General features: G+C 30.7%; 1 protein-coding gene across 1 annotated transcript in view; it reads left to right on the forward strand.

Annotated features, from left to right (window-relative positions):
* LOC145330818 (uncharacterized) overlaps positions 1-17,628 on the forward strand; it is a 34,897-nt gene extending 17,269 nt beyond the window's left edge. Inside the window, exons 10-19 of the mRNA XM_080175481.1 lie at positions 413-457; positions 1,132-1,225; positions 1,876-1,943; positions 2,334-2,429; positions 4,891-5,064; positions 5,693-5,810; positions 9,186-9,381; positions 10,893-10,964; positions 13,044-13,120; positions 14,936-17,628. Coding sequence (XP_080031607.1) covers positions 413-457; positions 1,132-1,225; positions 1,876-1,943; positions 2,334-2,429; positions 4,891-5,064; positions 5,693-5,810; positions 9,186-9,381; positions 10,893-10,964; positions 13,044-13,120; positions 14,936-15,084 — 1,089 coding nt within the window. The 3' untranslated portion in view covers positions 15,085-17,628. The remainder of the gene's footprint in view (positions 1-412; positions 458-1,131; positions 1,226-1,875; positions 1,944-2,333; positions 2,430-4,890; positions 5,065-5,692; positions 5,811-9,185; positions 9,382-10,892; positions 10,965-13,043; positions 13,121-14,935) is intronic.
* Positions 17,629-20,604: the final 2,976 nt, after the last annotated feature.

Consider the following 20,604-nt stretch of genomic DNA (forward strand, 5'->3'; position numbering starts at 1 on the left):
CTATCTGGGTTTGGAAAGATTGGAGAGATGTGATATATCAACCTTAATTTTGGATAGATAGACATACATACAGATAGATAGACATACATACAGATAGATAGACATACAGACATACAAGTAGGCAAATATACAGACATACAATCTAACTATTATCTATCTAGGTTTGTAAAGCTTGGAGAGATGTGATATCAACCTTAATTTTGACAGACAGACAAACAGACGGACAGACAGACAGTCAGTCAGACAGACAGACAGAAAGATAGACAGATAGACATACGATCTAACTATTATTTGTTTAGGTCTGTAAAGCTTGGAGAGATGTGATATATCAAACTAAATTTTGGATAGACAGACAAACAGACAGACGGACAGACAGATAGACAGACATACGATCTAACTATTATTTGTTTAGGTCTGTAAAGCTTGGAGAGATGTGATATATCAACCTAAATTTTGGCAGGAAAGTAAACCAATCAAACAAACAAACGAACATTAACAATTATAGGGTGGCATTGCTTAATAACCTCAATCTTCTTTTAAAATCTAAATATTTTCGCTTTTTAAATACATGCTTCTAGAGACCGCTAGTAGGCAATATATAGTAGTAAGCTTTTTATGTCTGTAGCAAAGGATTTGCTAACCGCTGAACCGATATGGTTCTCCTTTACAGTGATGCTTCTGATATGTCCAGTGTAGGTTTTAAACTCTTTCGGAGGAGGGTATTTCCAACCTTAAAATACAAAAAAATCTGCCACCCAAAAAATATTAACTTTACTTTTTCTTTTCAAAAATAAATTGAAATCGGGGGAGGGTTCTTCGACATTTCCCCCTTCCACTTTAAGTGCCCCTAAAAGCTTCTAGGCGCGTAGCCGCTAATTTCTTATAAAAAAGTTATGGATTTATTATCCTACACCAGATTTTAATGTTATATAATAGAGTAAACTCCGTAGCGGGCTAAAATAACGATCTTCCCCATATCCCTCCCCTCCTACTGGAAAAAATGCGACGGTATATTGCAACCTAAATTGACAACAATTTTTCTCCTGTCATAATATCCACGTATATCCTACATCCATTAACAAATGTACATCATATAAATCGTAACATGATTGTTTACCTCAAATATTGGGTCAGGAAACCCGGCTTGTAGTCCATTGTAGAGACATCAGACCTTGGACTTCAGAGGATATGATGGAGGTCAAGAAGAACTTCTATCTATCTATCAAGGAACAGATTATATATTAATAGATTGATAAATAGATGTGCAATTAGATAGAAAGATTTATAAATATATATAGATGATATATATATTATATTAATTATTTATTACATCGTATTATAGACAGCTTTCCGCTGATTTTAGAATGAAATATTATAAGATTAAAACTAGTTTTGTTAGACCCGAGGGGCCGAAGGTCCAAGCTAACAAAACTCATATTCATTTTATTATTTTTAGTGGAAAAGTGTATTTAATATGATGCCATACACGATTTTTCAGTATGGCTGAGAACTGGTGGACAGAATCGCTATATTATTAATTGATTGTTACACCAGATTGTCATATACTCTAATAAAATAATACTCCAAGCTTGCTACAATAATGATACCCCCATTCATCCTCTTTACCTTATTCACCCTCCCAAAATTCTGGATAAACAAACTTCCAATAAATAAGGTCAATATTAGCAACCTAAATTGATGACAAAGTGCATAAAAAAAGATCGACAATTCCACCGACAAAGAACTACAATGATACAAACAGTTAGACAGACATACAGACAGATATAATTTATTAACAGACAAATTCTCGGTCAAACAAACATATTGACAGACAAACATAAAGACAGACAGATGAATATAATCTGTGTCCCTGTTAGACCCGAGGTATGGAAGTTGTATGTCTGATGCACGCCAACGATACAGACGTATTTGATTTCATCCAGGTATTTCATTCGCTATTTTATAATTCACTTTGTCTGTCCGTCCGTCATTCAGTCAGTCTGTAACGCTCTTGGGAAATGTAGTTTTCTGAACTGCTATTCAAGACAGACGTTTTTTTCGATAATACAGAATACAGATATTGTTATGATTAATTTTGTGCAATACAATATAGTCGACTTAATATTGATATTGTGTCAGCGATAACCACTTTTATCAAATGCATTAAAAATCATATTAATTTGTCAGTTCTCGGCAAAAGAAAAGGCGCGTAAAATAGGACTTTATTGCAAAGTAAGCTTCCTGCCCTACCTTGTTACTGTAGAGTTACAGACTGATGTAGAAAAGCATAACGACAGACAGACATACAGCTTCTATGAATATTATTGTTTTAGTGTTGTCCTTGGGCCGCCAAATCTGTGAATACCCTGATACTACGCTGTTCCAACCTGACAGACAGAGGGCTGGAGGCACTTCTGGAGTTTTTACAGGTATAGATATTTATGTTCCAACCTTACAGACAGAGGACTGGAGGCACTTCTAGAGTTTCTAAAGGTATATATAGATCAGGGGCGTCCAAGCTTTTTATTTTGGGGGGGGTAAAAATTTTTTAAGGGGGGGTTAATTCGTTTTTGGGGGGGGTTAAAATTGCGCGCGAAGCGCGCCGCAAATTTTTTTTACCCCCCCCCCAAAATTTTTACCCCGGGGTTAAAATTTGCTTGGGGGGGTAATTACCCCCCCTGAAATCTGTTGGCAGGGGCAAATTTAGTTTAGGGTAGGGGTAAATTTTAAATGGGGGGAGTAAAATGAAAAAAATTTTGGGGGTTCCTACGGCACCCCCAAAATCGTTTGGGGGGGTAATCACCCCATTACCCCCCTTGGACGCCTATGTATCATCTTCTTATTTCATATACTTATTTTCTATCTTAGTTAGATAGATAGATAGATAATAAGCTAGGTAGAGCATCTTCCTTTCTTATTAACTGATTTTCATTTATAATACAATTCCAATACTCTTGAAAATATAAATGCATCTTGCATTATCTTATCCTGGATAATATCATATATGAACAATTTCCCTACAACTAATAGTGAACCATAAAAACAATTTCTGAAAAAAATTCTAAAAATAGCTTATAATACATTCGGAAAAAGTAGTGATTAAAATAGCCCCCTACTGTGGGAGGGGACATTGGCTGTTTATTACACTTGTCCCCAAAGTTTTATATTTTCTTTTTCTTATCCGTCGGCCTACCAACCTTGGGGACTTTTATTAAACTTTGATTTGTTTATTCACTTAATTGAGTGTCCTTAAGCGTTTCAATCATAGATTAAATCTACAGAAGGGGTAATTTTGTGTATCATCATTGGGGATGTACATCAATTTATCGGCCATAATCTTATCTCTTTAGATTCCTGGGTTAAAGCAGGAATTAGAACATGTTCACTAAAAATATGAAGAAGAGGGGTTGGGGCTGTAATACCCATCGGATCAACAGATTTGACAATATTTTGCATTTTGAATATTATTTTGTCATCCTGTATCATATTAGAATTCTGACAAAAATAAACCAAGATTGATGCACATTTTCCATGGATCTAAAGGGATTAGACAATATTCGATAAATTGATGTAATTTCTCAATGATGATACACAAAATTACCCTTTATATAGACTATAATTAATGATTGAAACGTTTGAACATTTAACGTAATGAACCAACCAATCAAAATTCAATAAAGGTCCCAAAGAAAATTTATAAAAAAGCACAAAAATTGTGAAATTGGAATTTAATTTTTTTTTCAATATGTTTTCAACCAAAATTTGGGTTTTTCTTTAACATTTAATTTATTTCACAATTTTGCAATCAAAAAAAAGATCTTCAATCTTTTATAGAAGCGAAGCTACTCTATGTAAAGTTGATAGCGTCTGTTTGGCTATCTTTTACTTTAGTACCGAAGCTACTCTGTACTTTTAACTGCCCGTCAGTCTATCTGTTAAAAACAGGATAAAAAAGCGTGTTTTTCTCGACTCCTATTTAAGATTGACGGCTAAAAAACATCTATAGCGCTCGGACTGTTTTTAAGCAGCTTTACTTGATTTTGTTATCTAGAATTGTTTCACCCCCATTGGTCATAATAATACTTGTTTTACATATTATTAATCAAGGAATTAGGCAATGGAAAATAAACTGATGTTTTCCCCCAATTATGATAAACTAAAAAAAAACTAAAACTTGCTGGTTTGTACTAACCAATCAAGATAAAAAAAAAGTTTTTAATCCAACAAACGAGAGAACGTTTTTACAAATTCACAGATTAATATCCCCTCCCTTTTTGTATTTATTTCGTTATAGACCAACTAGCTGGTTGACCCAGGGAGTAAGGGAGGGGACAGAAAATTATTTAGATGCAGACGTAAGAGGTCTTTGAAAAATTAAGGGAGGTAGTTGTCTGTATATACTATACATCTATACTATAGATCTGTTATTTTATCCATGAAATGATATTTTTGGAGAATTTTTTTTGTTGAAACAAACCATCTCATAACAAATTTTTCCGTCTGCTATATTCAAAACTAACTCAGCGAGTTAGCGGCATTTTATGCGGTAGTACCCAAAGTCAGTCAGAACCTGCTAAATTCTTGCACATTCTCTTTAAGCCAGTACCCAAAGTCTGAGACTCATAAAAATTGAATATTCGATCCATTGTCCCCTCTCTAACTCCCTGGGGTTCACCCCTAGCAACCAAGGGCTATTTATTCAAAGGGGTAAGAAATGGGAATAAATAGCTTAAAACCATACCAAGGCTTAAATCTAAAAATGGAAATCAACCCGAGAACCATATGAAGCTTACCTAAAATAGAGAACCCATTTAGTTCAGTGATTAATAAGATCTTAAGCTTCAGACAAAAAATCCTTACTACTTTATATAATAGAATATATTTTTTCAGGGTGTATTTTCACTGGAGATCAATGGCTGCAACGAGATAACAGAGCAGGGTCTGTGGTCCGCACTGCAGCCAAGGCTGGTCTCCCTCACCATTACAGACTGTATCAATGTCGCGGATGAATGCATCTGTGCCATTACCCAACTCTTGCCAGCTCTTTATGAGTTTAACCTACAGGTATGTGACAATTTGTATTTTTTACCATTATTTGTTAGCACATTAGAGGAAAAAATATATTACATTGTGCCATAACTCATTGCATATTTTCCATTAACCCATTCTTGCCAGCTCTATTTTAGTTTAATTTACAGGTATGTGCCAAAACTATTATTTCTTAGATTTCATTACTAGCACATTATTGAAGATAAAAATGTATTGATTTGCGCCATAATTTATTGCATCTGTGCCATTACCCAACTTTATAGTTTTATAAGTTTATAAGCTCTTTTTGAGTTTAATCTACTTTTATGTAAAACAACCACGTATATTTTAAATAGCATTTTTTACATGTTGTGTCAAAACCAAGCATTCTTAATCAGCATTGTTTAAATATTGTGCTTAAAACAACCACGTATATTTTAAATAGCATTTTTTACATGTTGTGTCAAAACCAAGCATTCTTATCAGCATTGTTTAAATATTGTGCTTAAATCTTGCATTCTTCTACTTTATTTTATCTCTTTAAATGTTAACTAAAGATATGTGCAAGAATCATGTTTTTCTTACTTTAATATTCATGTTTTTCCTTAAAAGTTATATTTGTTTGTCAATCTATCTATAATCTATTAATACATTTTTTACTTAGGCGTACCATGTAACTGATTCTGCCCTCTCCTACTTCTCCCCTAAACAGACTGGAACTATGAGTGTTATGAGGCTTAACTCTTGTTGGGAGATAACTAATCATGGGCTTGTTAATATAGGTAAGTTCTTAGAGTTACAGACAGGTATAGAGAAGAACAGAGAGACAGACAGATAGACAGACAAACAGACCAGAACTATGGGTGTTATAAGGTTGAACTCTTGTTGGGAGATAACTAATCATGGGTTAGTTAATATAGGTAAGTTTTTACAATTACAGACAGATATAGAGTAGAACAGAATGACAGACAGACAAACAGACTGGAACTATGAGTGTTATGAGGTTGAACTCTTGTAGGGAGATAACTAATCGTGGGCTTGTTAATATAGGTGAGTTCTTACAATTACAGACAGATATAGAGAACAGACAGACAGACAGATAGCAGAAAGATAAATTCACTAGCCAATAGACAACCATACAGATAGATAGACAGATTTATAGATATACATATATAGATGGACACATAAAAAGTATATAGATGGTGAGACATATACATAGATTGACAGAAAGACAGACAGACAGATAAACAGAAAGACAGACAATTACATATAAACATACAGAGACAGATGGATATACAGACAGATTCAGTTAAAAAGAAGGGAATCTTCTATGAAATGATTTATATACATATAAGTATTATAATAGGTTAACTCACAAACAAAATATGAATTTTACATATTTATTGAGACATTACAAATTGTTTCGTGCATGTTTGCACTCTTCAGATGTATTATTTATACAAAGATGAAAAGAAGTAAAAATATAATTTTCTATATCCAATAATTAATTTTTCTATAAGAACAAGGAGGACAACATCCATGATAGTAAATATGATACAAATATGATATTTTGAGGAACGGATATTAAAAATTAATTTAATGTAAATGGTTTAAAATACAGGATTTTAATATGAACGTAATTACATTTTGAGACGTAATTATTGAGATATTATTTAACATTCTTAATTGTCCTAGGAATAGCTACTTCAAAAATCAAGTAAATGCGCCAACTATATTGTTTAACATTTTATAATTGTCGATTTACCTTTATTACACTTAATTGTCACAGGAATCATCTGTTTGAAATCACATGAAAGGTTATAGTAAGTCTAGATTTAAGTTCAAAGCTATCCATTAATGACATTCAGACGATTTAAACAAAACTTTCTAAATGTAGAGAAGCGTTGTCCCGAAAATCAGAGCTCGGCAACCGCGCGTCAGCCGCAACTAAGCCTCTAATTTAAAACTGTTTGGATGTTTTAAAAAGAGGAATTGCCATATTTGGGTCAGGTTCAGACTTCCAGCTGATTTTTAAAATTGTAAAAGATTGATTTCTCTGTGGCTAACAGGCGTAAGACGCGCGGCTGCCTCGCCTCGCTGAAAATGAATGAAAAATGAGAAAATAATAAATGACACTTTGGAGAAAAGAGAAATAGGGTTTTTGTTGATACTGATGAAATGACAACTAGGACGACTATGTAGAATGTTCATAAGTAGCGCAGCAATTACAAGGAAAATAAAGTGTTATGTAATATGTGACTTATAAAGCTATTGGTTAATAGTAAGCATTTGCAGCATTTGTCAACAAAACAATAAGAAGCTTCATTGTAAGGTAGAACCATATCGGTTCAGTGTTCCTTCGATATCATTCGGTACAAACACAGTCAGACACAGATCCTGTTATTTTTTATTATTAGTAGCGAAGCTACTCTATAATTTAAAATGTCCGTCTGTCCGTCTGTCCGTATGTCCGTCTGTCCGTCTTAGTTTGGGGGAAACGTGATTTTCTCGGCTCCTATAAAAGATAAAAGGCTGAAATTTTTTTGACAACATTTCCATTATCAAGGAGCACAATTAACTATAAAACATCAATGGCGATAGGACCGCTTTTTAGCAGGTTTTAGGCTATTTTTGTATTTTTCACATTTTTCTCCATATCTTTGGTGTTTATGGTCCGATTACCAACATTTTTTTAGTTATAGAATCAAAATTAAATTTCCTGTCGTTTCAAGAAAACAACTATGACGGTCAGACTGCCTTTAAGCAGGTTTTAGGCTATTTTTGTATTTTTCACATTTTTCTCCATACCTTTGGTGTTTATGGCCCAATTTCCAAAGTTTTTCAGTTATAGATATCAAAATTAAATTTCCTTTCGTTTCAAGAACACATCAATGGCGGTCAGACTGCCTTTTTGCAGGTTTTTGGCTATTTTTATATTTTTCACATTTTTCTTCATATCTTTGGTGTTTATGGTCCGTTTTTATTTTATTTTTGCAGTTAAAAATATCAAAATTAAATTTCCCGTTGTTCTGAGCATCCAGTATGTAATTTACTTTGACCGTCAGTCCGTCAAATGTTGAAAAGGTTTCGTGATTTTTTCCTAATATACATGCTTTTGTCAACTAATATCTAAATTCTTATTTAATTGTTTATGCTTCGCTACTTATGGATGTTGTCATCCTTGTTATTAAGGAAATCCTTATAATAAAGTAAAAGGATCTCTGTCTGTCTGTCTGTGTGTGTGTTTGTCTGTCTGTTTGTACCGAAGGATCTCGCTAACCACTGAACCGATATGGTTCTCCTCTACAGGAAAGCTTCTCATAAGAAGGTTCATAAATATTTTGAGGAGGGATACCAATTAGTTATTTTAAAAGAATACCTTTTTAGTGCCGCTAGAGGCCTTTAAGTTCTAGGGGCGTATCCGCTAGTATTTTATATCTTAGTAAATTTAGTAATTTCACTGAGATGTATAGACAATGGACAACCAAATATAAACAATGATTAGAAAAAAATACTATTATAGAGATGCTACGCATATAAAAATCAATTATTAGTAAATTAATAATCTTGATAAAAGAAATTTTTACTATTATATGTATTATGTATAAGTTAGGTGTTAATAAAAGTAAACATTCTTTAAATGTTTTTTATATATGTAGATGTATTTTATAGTGTTATGTGCATCCTATTAGTAGGTAAATCTATCTTATAAGATGCTTAAATTTATTTTAATGTGCTTTAAAAATTAAAAATTTAATTTAAAAAATATTATTTGAAATAATCATTTTGTCTAAATAATGATCAGTTTAGTTTTTATGGACTTTTAGATAATACCTCCTTTCTAGAAATCAAAATAACAAAGTACTGTAGTTTTTTAGAAGGCCCGAACCATGCGGGGTCTAAATATGTATTTTTGGACCATGAAAAGAAAACAACGCAGCGGGTTTCGTCGTATTTTCACAGTAACTTTTGTTAGGCCATTTAGGTTAGGTAAAAGTTAATGATCGCCCCGCAGGATTAGAGCCACAGCAGCTGCTAGTAATAGAAGAAAAGCTACTGTGAAAATAAGAAGAAACCCACTACTTCGTTTTCTTTACATGATCCCAGTTTTAGAAAATCTAACCATGCGGGGTCTAAAAAAATATCTTTTTTCTCAGTGCATTCCTTGCCGAACCTAACCGTGCTGTCCCTATCTGGTTGCTCCAAGATCACGGACGACGGTATTGAATTAATAGCCGAGAACCTGCAGAAGCTGGTGTGCCTGGACCTGTCCTGGTGTCCTAGGGTCACGGATGCAGCCCTGGAGTACATTGCCTGCGACTTAAACCATCTGGAACAGCTCACGCTTGATAGGTAGGTGGTTTGATAGATTAATAGGGTGATTAACAGATAGATTGAAAGATTGGTAAAATGATAGATTGGTATATTTATAGATTGATATAAGATAGATTGATAGAGGATAGATTGATTTATCGTTAGATTGATAGTCCGATAGTTTGACTTTTTGGTGAATATTCTGCTTACCAATATGTTTGGATCATTGGATGTTGTCATCTTTGTTACAGCTATTCCTAAATGCGTTTATTCCCAATGGATTCATAAAGAATTAATACATTAATTGGGAATATCCCTTTAAACTATTTGTGGACCCCCTCTTTCTTATTATTTTGCTTTAAAACTTAGCCTTTTCTCAATCCGTTATTTTACTTAAATGTTTTCGGTTTTAATTGAAATAAAAAAAACGTATTCTTTATACTTAACTAGCGGGTTTGCCCCTGGTGACCTCTAGGGACACTTGAGTCAAAGGGTTGAAAACGGGTGGAGAAAAAAAATGAGGGGGAGGAAAAGCTAAGTGTTAAAAAAGGATTTAGCTGATGAATGTTTTTTTCCTCAAAAATTCTATTATTAGATTTATTCCTTTTAATAGAGAAATTTTAACAGTTATTTTTTGTTTTTATTTTCTTTCGGTCAAAATTAAAGGGAAAAAAATGTAGCAAATTTTGAAGGTAGAAAAAAAGCCAAACCAAGACCAATGTCTTTCTGTATGTCCGTTTAAATCACCAAAACGGCTTGATCGATCATTACACAATTTGTAGAGAAAGTTTTAGTTGATTTAAAGGTGGGTGACGGGGGAGGTTTATAAAAAGTGAACAGTCAAAAATATAATCAATATTGAGTGATATATCATTGGACTGTAAATTTTACTGGTTACAAAGGTTTTATACCACATTAGTTGGCTTAAAAGCTTTAGGGACTTTGTTGTAAAGAAGGGGTAATTTGATTTGTACAACAAATATTTGTCCATTGTCTTATTTCTTTAGATCCCTGGCAATTAAACTATCTATGGTTTTTCAAACAAACGTACAGTCGCACGGTAAACCCAAGTTATAAAGTAACATTCGAAAACATTAATCAGTTAAAAATTTAAAATATCAGAAACAGAAATTAAAAATTTATTCTTGGTGGGTTCTACAAATATTTTGGTACAAAAATGTGATAGTTGGCTTTCTGTATCTACCAGTCAACAACTTTGCTGTTAAAGTAGTATAATTTTTGACTGTGGACACAGCACTATTGGTTAGCCGCGATTATTAGATTTTAGAAGCGAAGCTCTCACTTGGTTTCAAATAACCGTTTGAATGTATGAAACATTTTTGTCTAAAGACAGAGGACAATAAATAGATGTATATTTCCATTGGTGATAAACAAAATTATCCCTGTAGATTTAAACTTTTGGATACTACAAGGATTTGAAAGGCAACCACCGTGGTAATGAACTTTTAGTACCTGAAAATGTACGGTCCAATGTGCCTTTCCCCTCTTCAAAATATCAACAGCATGAATAATATCTTGTTATTTTTTAGATGTGTTCTGATTAGTGATATAGGAGTTGGTTATGTTTCAACTATCATAGCCTTACAATCTCTTTTTCTAAGGTACATGGATAGATAGATAGATAGATAATCAAAATAAAGAACACAAAATCTATATTTTGAAGGCTATAAATGATGTTTATTTGCATGTCTTTAAGATCTCGTTAACAGCTGGAAAAAAAGTTCAATGATATTCTGGGAAGTTTGAGAAAAAATTGATATGGCCACCGAAGGTTTTCGGCCTACGAAAGGCTACTATAGATAAAATTAGGAGGAGGGGTGGTATTCCGCTTTCAAAATACAGGACTCGACAAAAAATATGATTAGTCAGCTTCTAAAAAGTATAAAATGCTGATATATAAAATTATAATGCGTTTTTACACGATATATATTTTCTTTTCACACTCAACTAGAAAATTAAAGTATTCCAACATCCATAAGTAGCGAAGCACTAAAACCTTTCTTATATATTAATACAATATTCTTTTATGCATAACCGACAGACTGACGGACAAAATAAACTGTAAACTTGATGCTCATTGATACAGGAAATCTTTACCAAAAATTTTACCCGTCTATCTTCAAAAGCAGCCGAGAAAATCTTATTTCCCCCATAATGTTACGGACGGACAGACAAGGTGAATTTTAGAGTAGCGTAATTATATGTTTAAACTTACAAATTAGCTCAAAAAATGTAAATGTAAATTAGACTTGGGTACTTTTTGGTAATAATTATAGAGCTGCATCGTTCTCCAAATTGTACCAAATCGTCATAGTTACTAACAGTTTCTTCCTTGCCCCAATCGGACAGACAGACGTACAAAAAGTCCCTAATTGTAAAGCAGCTTCGCAACCAAAAATATATTGTCATCTAAATAATAAAATTTTTCTATTTTTATGAAATCCTTCTAATCTTAGTACTTTTTATTATTTTATGAGCCTAGCTTTTCTTTAAATCAGGGCTTGGCAACCGCGACGAAGCCACATATTTTAACCCCGTTAGATTATTTGAAAATATTTCTTAAAAGATGGATTACCATATTTGGGTCAGGTTTAGACTTCCAGCTGAGATGGGTTCTTAAAAGATGCCGCGTTTTTTCTCGACATTTTTTACGCTATGAATAACAAGCGCGGCATTTGCGAAATCTAAACAGAGTATACAACTATTTATTTAAGTATTCCGCTTTTGTTGGTACAGCCTTTTTAAAAGAAAAACAAATTATCTTAAATCCATTTTTGCTGCATATTTATTAATATATCTTTTTAGAGCTATATTAGACATTATACAAATGGCTAAAATAATAATTTTAAAATTTTGAATTCTTAAGTTGTATACTCTGTTTAGATTTCGCAATGCCGCGCTTAATATTCATAGCGTAAAAATGTCGAAAAAAAACGCGGCATCTTTTAAAACCCATCTCTGATATTTAAAACGGTAGACGGCTCTTTTCCCTGAGGCTTAATCATAATTGTACTTTCTATATCCGCGGAAAGCCGTTTATAATACGATGCGAGAAATAACTATTCTCGTATTCATTTGATTCCGGTGGATAGGAACCGGTTCTCATGAATACGAAAAAACTATGTCTAGCATCGTATTATATCCAGTTTTCTACGAATATAGAAATGTACAATCATAAGATTAAAACTAGTTTTTTTTAGCCGGTGCCTTCGGCACCACGGGGCTAAAAAACTAGTTTTAATCTTATAATTGTACATTCTATATCCGCGGAAAGCCGTTTATAATACGATACGAGAAATAACTATTCTCGTATTTATTCGAATCCGGTGGACAGGAACCGGTTCTCATCAATACAAAAAAACTGTGTCTTGCATCGTATTATAAACCGCTTTCTACGAATATAGAAATGTACAATCATAAGATTAAAACCATTTTTTTAGCCCGTGCCTTCGGCACCTCGGGTCTAAAAAAACTGGTTTTAATCTAATCATTGTACATTCTATATCCGCGGAAAGCGGTTTATAATAAGATGAAAGAAATAACTAATATAGATTTACATGGGAAGTAATAAAATGATGAATGAGCTTAAAATAAAAAAAAAATACTTAGAAATTTATAAGGTATTAAGATATGATTATCTTGGCTATTTTTAAATGTAACAAGCCTATGTTTTTGTTAAGGTGGTGTACACAGATACGAGACTTTGGGCTACAGCACGTCTGTGGGATGAGGAATATTCATGTTCTATCTGTAGCAGGTATGTAGATAGATAGATAGATACAGATACTCATCACGTCTGTGGGATGAGGAATATTCATGTTCTATCTGTAGCAGGTATGTAGATAGATAGATACAGATACTCATAACGTCTGTGGGATGAGGAATATCCATGTTCTATCTGTAGCAGGTAGATAGATAGATAGATGAATGGATGGACAGATAATTGATAGATAAACTAGCAGATTGATGGATAGATAGATAGATAGATGAATGGATGGACAGATAATTGATAGATAAACTAGCAGATTGATGGATAGATAGATAGATAGATGAATGGAATGATTGATGGAAAGATAGATGATTAAGTAGAAAGATGGTTTGTTAGATCGATGCATTGAAAGATAGGTAGAATGAGAATAATTCATGTTTTATCTGTAGATATGTTGAAAGATAGATTGATGGATGAGTAGTAAGATATATAGATAGATATGTTGATAGATAGATAGATTGATGAGTAGTAAGATATATAGATAGGCAGATTAATTAATAGTTGAATGAAAAGACAATTTATTTACTTAATTTAGCATACTACTATTTTGTCATGCTACTTATACATTTGGACTTTAGAATTATCATCTATAGTGGTTTATTAAGATTTTTAATACTAGAGTTTGACAGAAGTATATAGTTTTATACAAGTCTGAAACTTTCCTGTCATACTACCATGTCAGAATGGCTTTAGGAAGCAGCTTAAGATAAGATTGTGGTTTCTTAGAATTAGATTTGGGTACAGTGTGCATACAAAACTGTGAATTTTGTTTGGACAAAAACATAGGAAGAGATTTTAAGATAAAGTGAAAAAGATAAGTTTTATAGATTTTGAAATACAAAAATAGATATTTGGATTAAAGCAAGGTAGGTATTTTGTTAGGTAGATAGATAGACAGATGGATAGATTTCCATACAGATAGATAGATAGACAGATGGATAGATTTCCATACAGATAGATAGACAGACAGATGGATAGATTTCCATACAGATAGATAGACAGACAGATGGATAGATTTCCATACAGATAGATAGACAGACAGATGGATAGATTTCCATACAGATAGATAGACAGACAGACTCTTGTATAGATAGAAAGGTTGAACATAAAATAAATGTCAGGTTAAGTAAACACTGGATTAAAGAAAGGCAGCAGATGCAATTAACAACTTTAATATCTTTCAGGGAAAGAAAGTGACATAGATAGATACTAAGATAGTATAGATTGTGAATATGGGGTTAGTGAGGTGGAAAGTTGATGCAATTAACAACATTAATAACTTTTAAGGATAGAGATATAAATAAATAGATAAACACTAAAGTCATAGAAAGAAAAATAGCTATTAGAATTGATAGTAATCAGAATAGATTAAAAAATAGATAGTTTTTCTAATGTTGGTATCAGGAGCCTTTTGAAAAATGTCCTAAAGTTTTTACTCCTTCTTTTAATTTGATTATATTTTTTTTTACCTTATCACCAATCTAGAATATTTTCTTTAAGTTGATTTAAAAATGAAGGTTAGATTTAAAGATTAATTAATTTAATGGTATTTTTGGGCTTTGGAATAAATTTAATGCTGAGATTATTTTATTTGAATCTTATTCATGACAAACTAAAATTTAAATATCACAAAAAAATTATAATCAGTTATTGTTGGAAAAAGAATTGAGTACTTGTATTAAATAACTGGTATTTTAAATTTAAATCTTATGTGGTTGTTATCATTAATCAGGGTAAAATAATTGATGAAAAAACCTCCTTAAAATTCAATTTGGAATTAATGGTGTTTTTTTTTTATTTTAGGTTGTTCCCAGTTGACCTCAAGTGGGCTGTCAAACTTGCTGCAGCTGCGGCAGCTCAAGGAGCTGGAGCTGACTAACTGTCCTGGCAGCAGTAATGAACTTGTCAGCTACCTCAGACAAAATTTGCCTGAGTGTCTGATCATTGATTAATCATACAAAAAATATTATCAATTGTTTGATTATCAATAAAACAAATTAATACGCTTTATCTCATTTAGTTAGATAGAGATATCTAATAACAAAAAATCTATCTGATAAGATGGCAGAAATTTAAAAAAAATCAAGCCTGTTGTTAATTAGACATGATAAACAACAGCAATAATATTTGAATATCCATAATTTATCTAAATAAAAAACATTTTAATATGGATATATAAATACAAATATCTAGAAAAAAAACCTTGATGGTAAATCAAAATTAATATTTTTAAAACAATTGCAAAGGTTGTTAAAAAAAAGTCAGAAATTAAATTTCTAGTCAGAAACAAACAAGAATAAAACAAAATGTGTAAAAACAAAACATTGCAATAAATGCAAACTACAAAAATTGACAATACTCATTAAACATGATAGAAAATTTTATCAAAGTGAAAAAAATGATAATGTTAATATCAAAACACTCCTTTTTTTCTCTACATTTTTGGGCAATAAACAAGAATACAACTCACTTCTCAGATAGGATATTATACTGTTCCAAATACAATATCAAAATTCATTTTATAATATTTTTTTGAGTTTAAAACAAAACCATTACCTAATGTCCTATAATTTAAGTGAAGTTATTGAAATCAAAAAGTCTGAGAATGAATATATTGGAATTAAAATTTTATGACCTAGAGTATTAGGTTCTAAAATTTAATCCTAGACATAAAGTGTAAAAAACAAACAATATACTGAAACTGATGATCTCATTAAAAGTAAATTTACACTATAAATATGTAAATATATCACAAATACAGATTGAAATAGAAAAAAAATAATTGTGAATTTTAGATATCTAGAGTTTATACAGGATTTTTATTTATTTGATTTGTAATTTTTTGTTGAAAAGTTTAAAATCTAAGGTTTTGATAGAGTTTTAAGTATTTCTAAAAGTTTTAATACAAGAATTAATTATTTAAAGGCAAGACAAAAAAATAAATGAACAACCTGTATTTCATATTTATAGAATTTGGTTAAAATATTTAGATTTGTATTGTGAAATGAAAAATAAAAACATTAATACAAAAAGTAATTTTTCAAGTTATTGTAATTTTGTATTTATTATATGTATACTGTATACAGAATATTGAAAAGCAATCTATAAAATGAATAAGTTTAATTTTGAAAATATTTTTTTTTTATAAGTTTGTTTTTAAGTTTACTTATTTTAATACTTGATGAAAATAAGTTTTTGTAATAGAATATAAACTAAATTATTATATGGATTTGCTTTTTTTCACATTTTTGTGGCTGGTGTATTGATTATTTGTTTAAATTTACATTACAGTTTTAGCTAATTTAAAACAGTCATCAAATTTGTCATTTTTGTTTATGAATAAATTTGATAATTTTGTATAGTACTTTTCTCTGTTTTAGTAAAATATTTAAAGAAAAGTCAAAAGTTCACAAGGGATACACTAGTTAAAAGGGTTTAAATTGATAAGACCTCAAAGTGGTATAGCATAGTGCTAAACTATGATAAAAAAAGGAATATTTGCTAATTTGTAAACTTTTTTATTATTAAAAAAATAAAATCTAGCATTTAAAGACCTGCATTTATATTTTGAACACCCTTTAATAATATACAAATAATTTCTTAATTGCCAAAGTTATTAAAGACAAACAGGTTGTATGAGGGAAAAGATTGAGTTAGTATTTTTTGGTTAATGAATGTGGCTTGTTCTTTTTTTTAGTAATGGGATAATTTGCCATAAGGTAGTGATACCATCAAAACTATCCTTATAACAAATCTATATCTTTGTATCAAAAATTTTCAAAAAATGTATAATATCTTTAAAAGTTCTTTTATAATAATTGGACACTTTCCTGAAATTTGGAAGGATTAGTCAAACAAATATTTGCACTTGCCCTATAGCCAATTTATATTTCAAAAAATTTACTCTGGTTTAAATTAAAAATTAATAGTCTTTTTAATAGATCTTATTCAAACTATCATCTAGTGATTTGTCTAAAATTATTACAAAAAAATACAAATCCAGCCTTTTCCCACACACAATAAAAACACAATTGTAATAAATTTTTAAAAAACAATTTTAAAGATTCATACAGCATTTACCATTAATGTTTTGTAAATTTTTCAGAAAAATTCAAGGGGATGAAATTATTTTGCCTAATTATAAATAAAAAATTATAAAAACATTCTAAAATTCTGAAAGTTGAAGTCTCTTTTGACAATAATATGATTTTTTTGGTAAAATATTTTCAACCTCTAGTTTTTTTTACTAAAAAAGACTACTGGGGTTTCAAAGTAAAGTAAATAGTACTTTTTATGACCCCTCAAAGTGGTTTTTTATCATGATATATCTCAAATTTTTTACATTTAGATAGTAAAATTTAAACTATAGTTTTTGACATGTATAAGTAATAAATATAGTAAAATTTAGAATTATTAGTTTTTTGTATTTTTTTTTGTTATCTTTATGTTAAAATTTGTTTCATGTTTTATTTGAGAAATAAATATACTGAAAACTATTTTTATATCTGCTTATTCTTTTTATTATCATTTGCATGGTTTTAAGTACCATTTAAACAACAGCATTTAAAATGTTTGCCTGAGAAATTTTCAATTTTATTTAAGTTCAGTATTAAATGCTTTGTTAAAGTCATAGAATCCTTTTTTTGTTGACAACCAAGATATTGAGGCACTAATCATTCAAATAGATAAAGTCTCTTAACTTGCATAATTTGTCCCTCATAACTATGCATAATTTCATCCACATTTCAAATTACTGAAAGTGTCATGTGTGCGTCTAAATTCATCTCTTTTCTTCTCCTCTCATCCCTCATTTTTAGACGTATTTTTATTACGCCACACTTTCCGTATCTCTTAATCTATACGCATAATGTCATGCATCATATATAGCAGAAGTTATTTTTGTTGTTTTTAATGTCTTTAGTTATCCTATGATATAAAGTAGTAAGGTTTCTTTAATATTTTTCTTTATATTAAGGAATTTTTCACATTGATTCTGCGAAAGTTTTAGGCTATTTTATTTTTTATTTCAGGATTGGGATGGTTTTGGGATATTTTTCTGCTTTTCCCTAACCCTTCCATCATAGAGCCCCTAGATGCTAGAAGCACAGTTGCAAGTTTTATTATATAAAATAGTAAGGTTTATTGTCTACTACTGAACCAATATGGTTCTTCTTAACAGCGAAGTCCAAGCTAGGTTCATAACTATTTTGTAATTGTAATTGTCGTCATACTTTTTTATATACTCAATAAGCTTATGTTACAAAAGAATATAAAATATTTATTGCCAATGGGTATTAAAAAATAATTGCTGTCAGTTATGTAAAGGGATAAGACAGTGTTCGATAAATTGATATACATCCCCAATGATAATACACAAAATTGCCCCTTCTGTAGATTAGTGGTTGAAACGTTTGGACAATTAACTCCCCAAAGTTGTTAAGCCAACGAATAAGAAAATGATATCATAAAACTTAGAGGACTAGTGTATTAAACAGCCCCCACTCACGGCCATTCTACCTATCATGGGTACCCGGAAGGTTTTAATCTATTTTAAGAGAGGGTGTTCCGTGAGATTTCTATCCTTCTGTCCTGTACTGATGTGCGCATGCGCGCAAGGATAGGTTGCGTGATTTTCTCATAATACATATAATTATGTCGTCTTTAATTGATTAATATTTTCATATTAATATATATTAAAACTAAAAATCAAAAGGTAGAGGTTATGGGGAAATTTGGCGAGCATGGAGGGGGAGGGTGGGGCATAATTACTGTAGTCCAGAAAATTTTATAACAATATTTTCTTAAATATTTGCAGAAATATATAAAATAAGTATAATAAAGTATCTTATTTATTGGCTTTAATGTCCTACTTTATGAATTTAAAAAAAAACTACTGGACTCATTGGGTTCTCTATTTTAGGAAGGGGGCATTTGGAGGTTTTATATTAAATTCCATTCCCCAAAAGTTTTATAATAATGTTTTCTTATTAATTGGCTTAAATATAAAAAATAATGTAAAACTAAATGTTCATTTATGTTGTAACATAATTATCAGCAGCCTCTATAACCTATCAAACTAAATAAAAGCTTTAACATTTTTTAGCTTTGACATTTTTCCTCTTTTTTTTTATCTGCAACAAAAAAATACAAGAAATAAAAATAAAGAACTGCATATTATTTAAAATATATTTATTGAATAAATAATACAAAGATGGCAACATCAATAAGAGCAAAATCCGTATAAATCTGTCTAATATTAATATCCATAAATTAATGATATAGTCCATTCTTTACAGATTGGATAACTTTATAAAAATTGTTATTGAAAATGACAATTCATTATTATCTATGTGTTATCCTATCTATTGCAAGATAATAACAAACTACCTAAATCTTCCTTGAAAACCCAATGTTTATCTATCTATCTATCTAACTCTCTATCTTTCTATAGTCTATCTGTCTGTCTATCTGTCTGTCTATCTATCTGTCTGTCTATCTATTTGACTATCAATCTAACTGTCTATCTAACTGTCTATCTAACTGTAAATCTAACTGTCGCTCTATCTGTCGCTCTATCTGTCTATCTATCTGTCTATCTATCTAACTGTCTATCTATCTAATGGGACACCTGTCATATGCAGCACAGGATTTAATTAGGACAAACCAGGGAGTAAGGGAGGGGACAATGGATCGAATATTCGCGGGTACATAAAAATGTAGAAATATAAGATTAAAACCAGTTTTGTTAGCCCGTGTCTACGGCATCTCGGGGCTAACAAAATTTGTTTTAATAAAATGATTGTACATTTTTATATTCGTAGAAAACTGAATATAGTATTCAATACTAGAGTTGGCTCGATATAATTATCTCCCTATTGGCTAGTTTTCTATATGCATATCTATTTCTCAATAAATCTATTTTCCTCACCCGGCATTACTATCTAAAAGAAAGTAAATATTTAATAATTTAAATGATTTTTAAAAGATTTTTTTAAATTATATTTTTTTCTTTACATTACCATCACCAAAGGGTTAATGATGATGATTACAATTTTAGTTTAATATTTGAACACACAAAATGTCGCCACAATCGAATTCTTTTAAAACATAGTTTTCTTAAATTTATCATATTATAAACTTAAATTTTCTTTTTTATGATTAGAAATTAAATACATCAATATAAGGTAAATAGCAACATGAAATGAAAAAAATGAATTTATTTTTAATAAAGTAAAATAATGGGTCTTATCGTTCTGGGCAATGAGAGTTTATTATGGATTATTGGAGCACTATGAGTTTTAATCATATATTCCTTGGAAAACTTGAGCTCGTTTATAGACATTTATTTCCTATATAGATCTGACATGGATCTTGAAGCAATTAAGCAGGCCGTTTTGTACATGTTAAAAATTGGAAGATTTCATTAAATAAAAGTAATCGCAAATATACTTAGTAAATGATACATGATTTTC

The sequence above is a fragment of the Acartia tonsa genome, chromosome 10 (assembly GCF_053477335.1).
Source record: "Acartia tonsa isolate MP-2025a chromosome 10, ASM5347733v1, whole genome shotgun sequence".
NCBI classification, from domain to species: Eukaryota; Metazoa; Arthropoda; class Copepoda; order Calanoida; family Acartiidae; genus Acartia; species Acartia tonsa.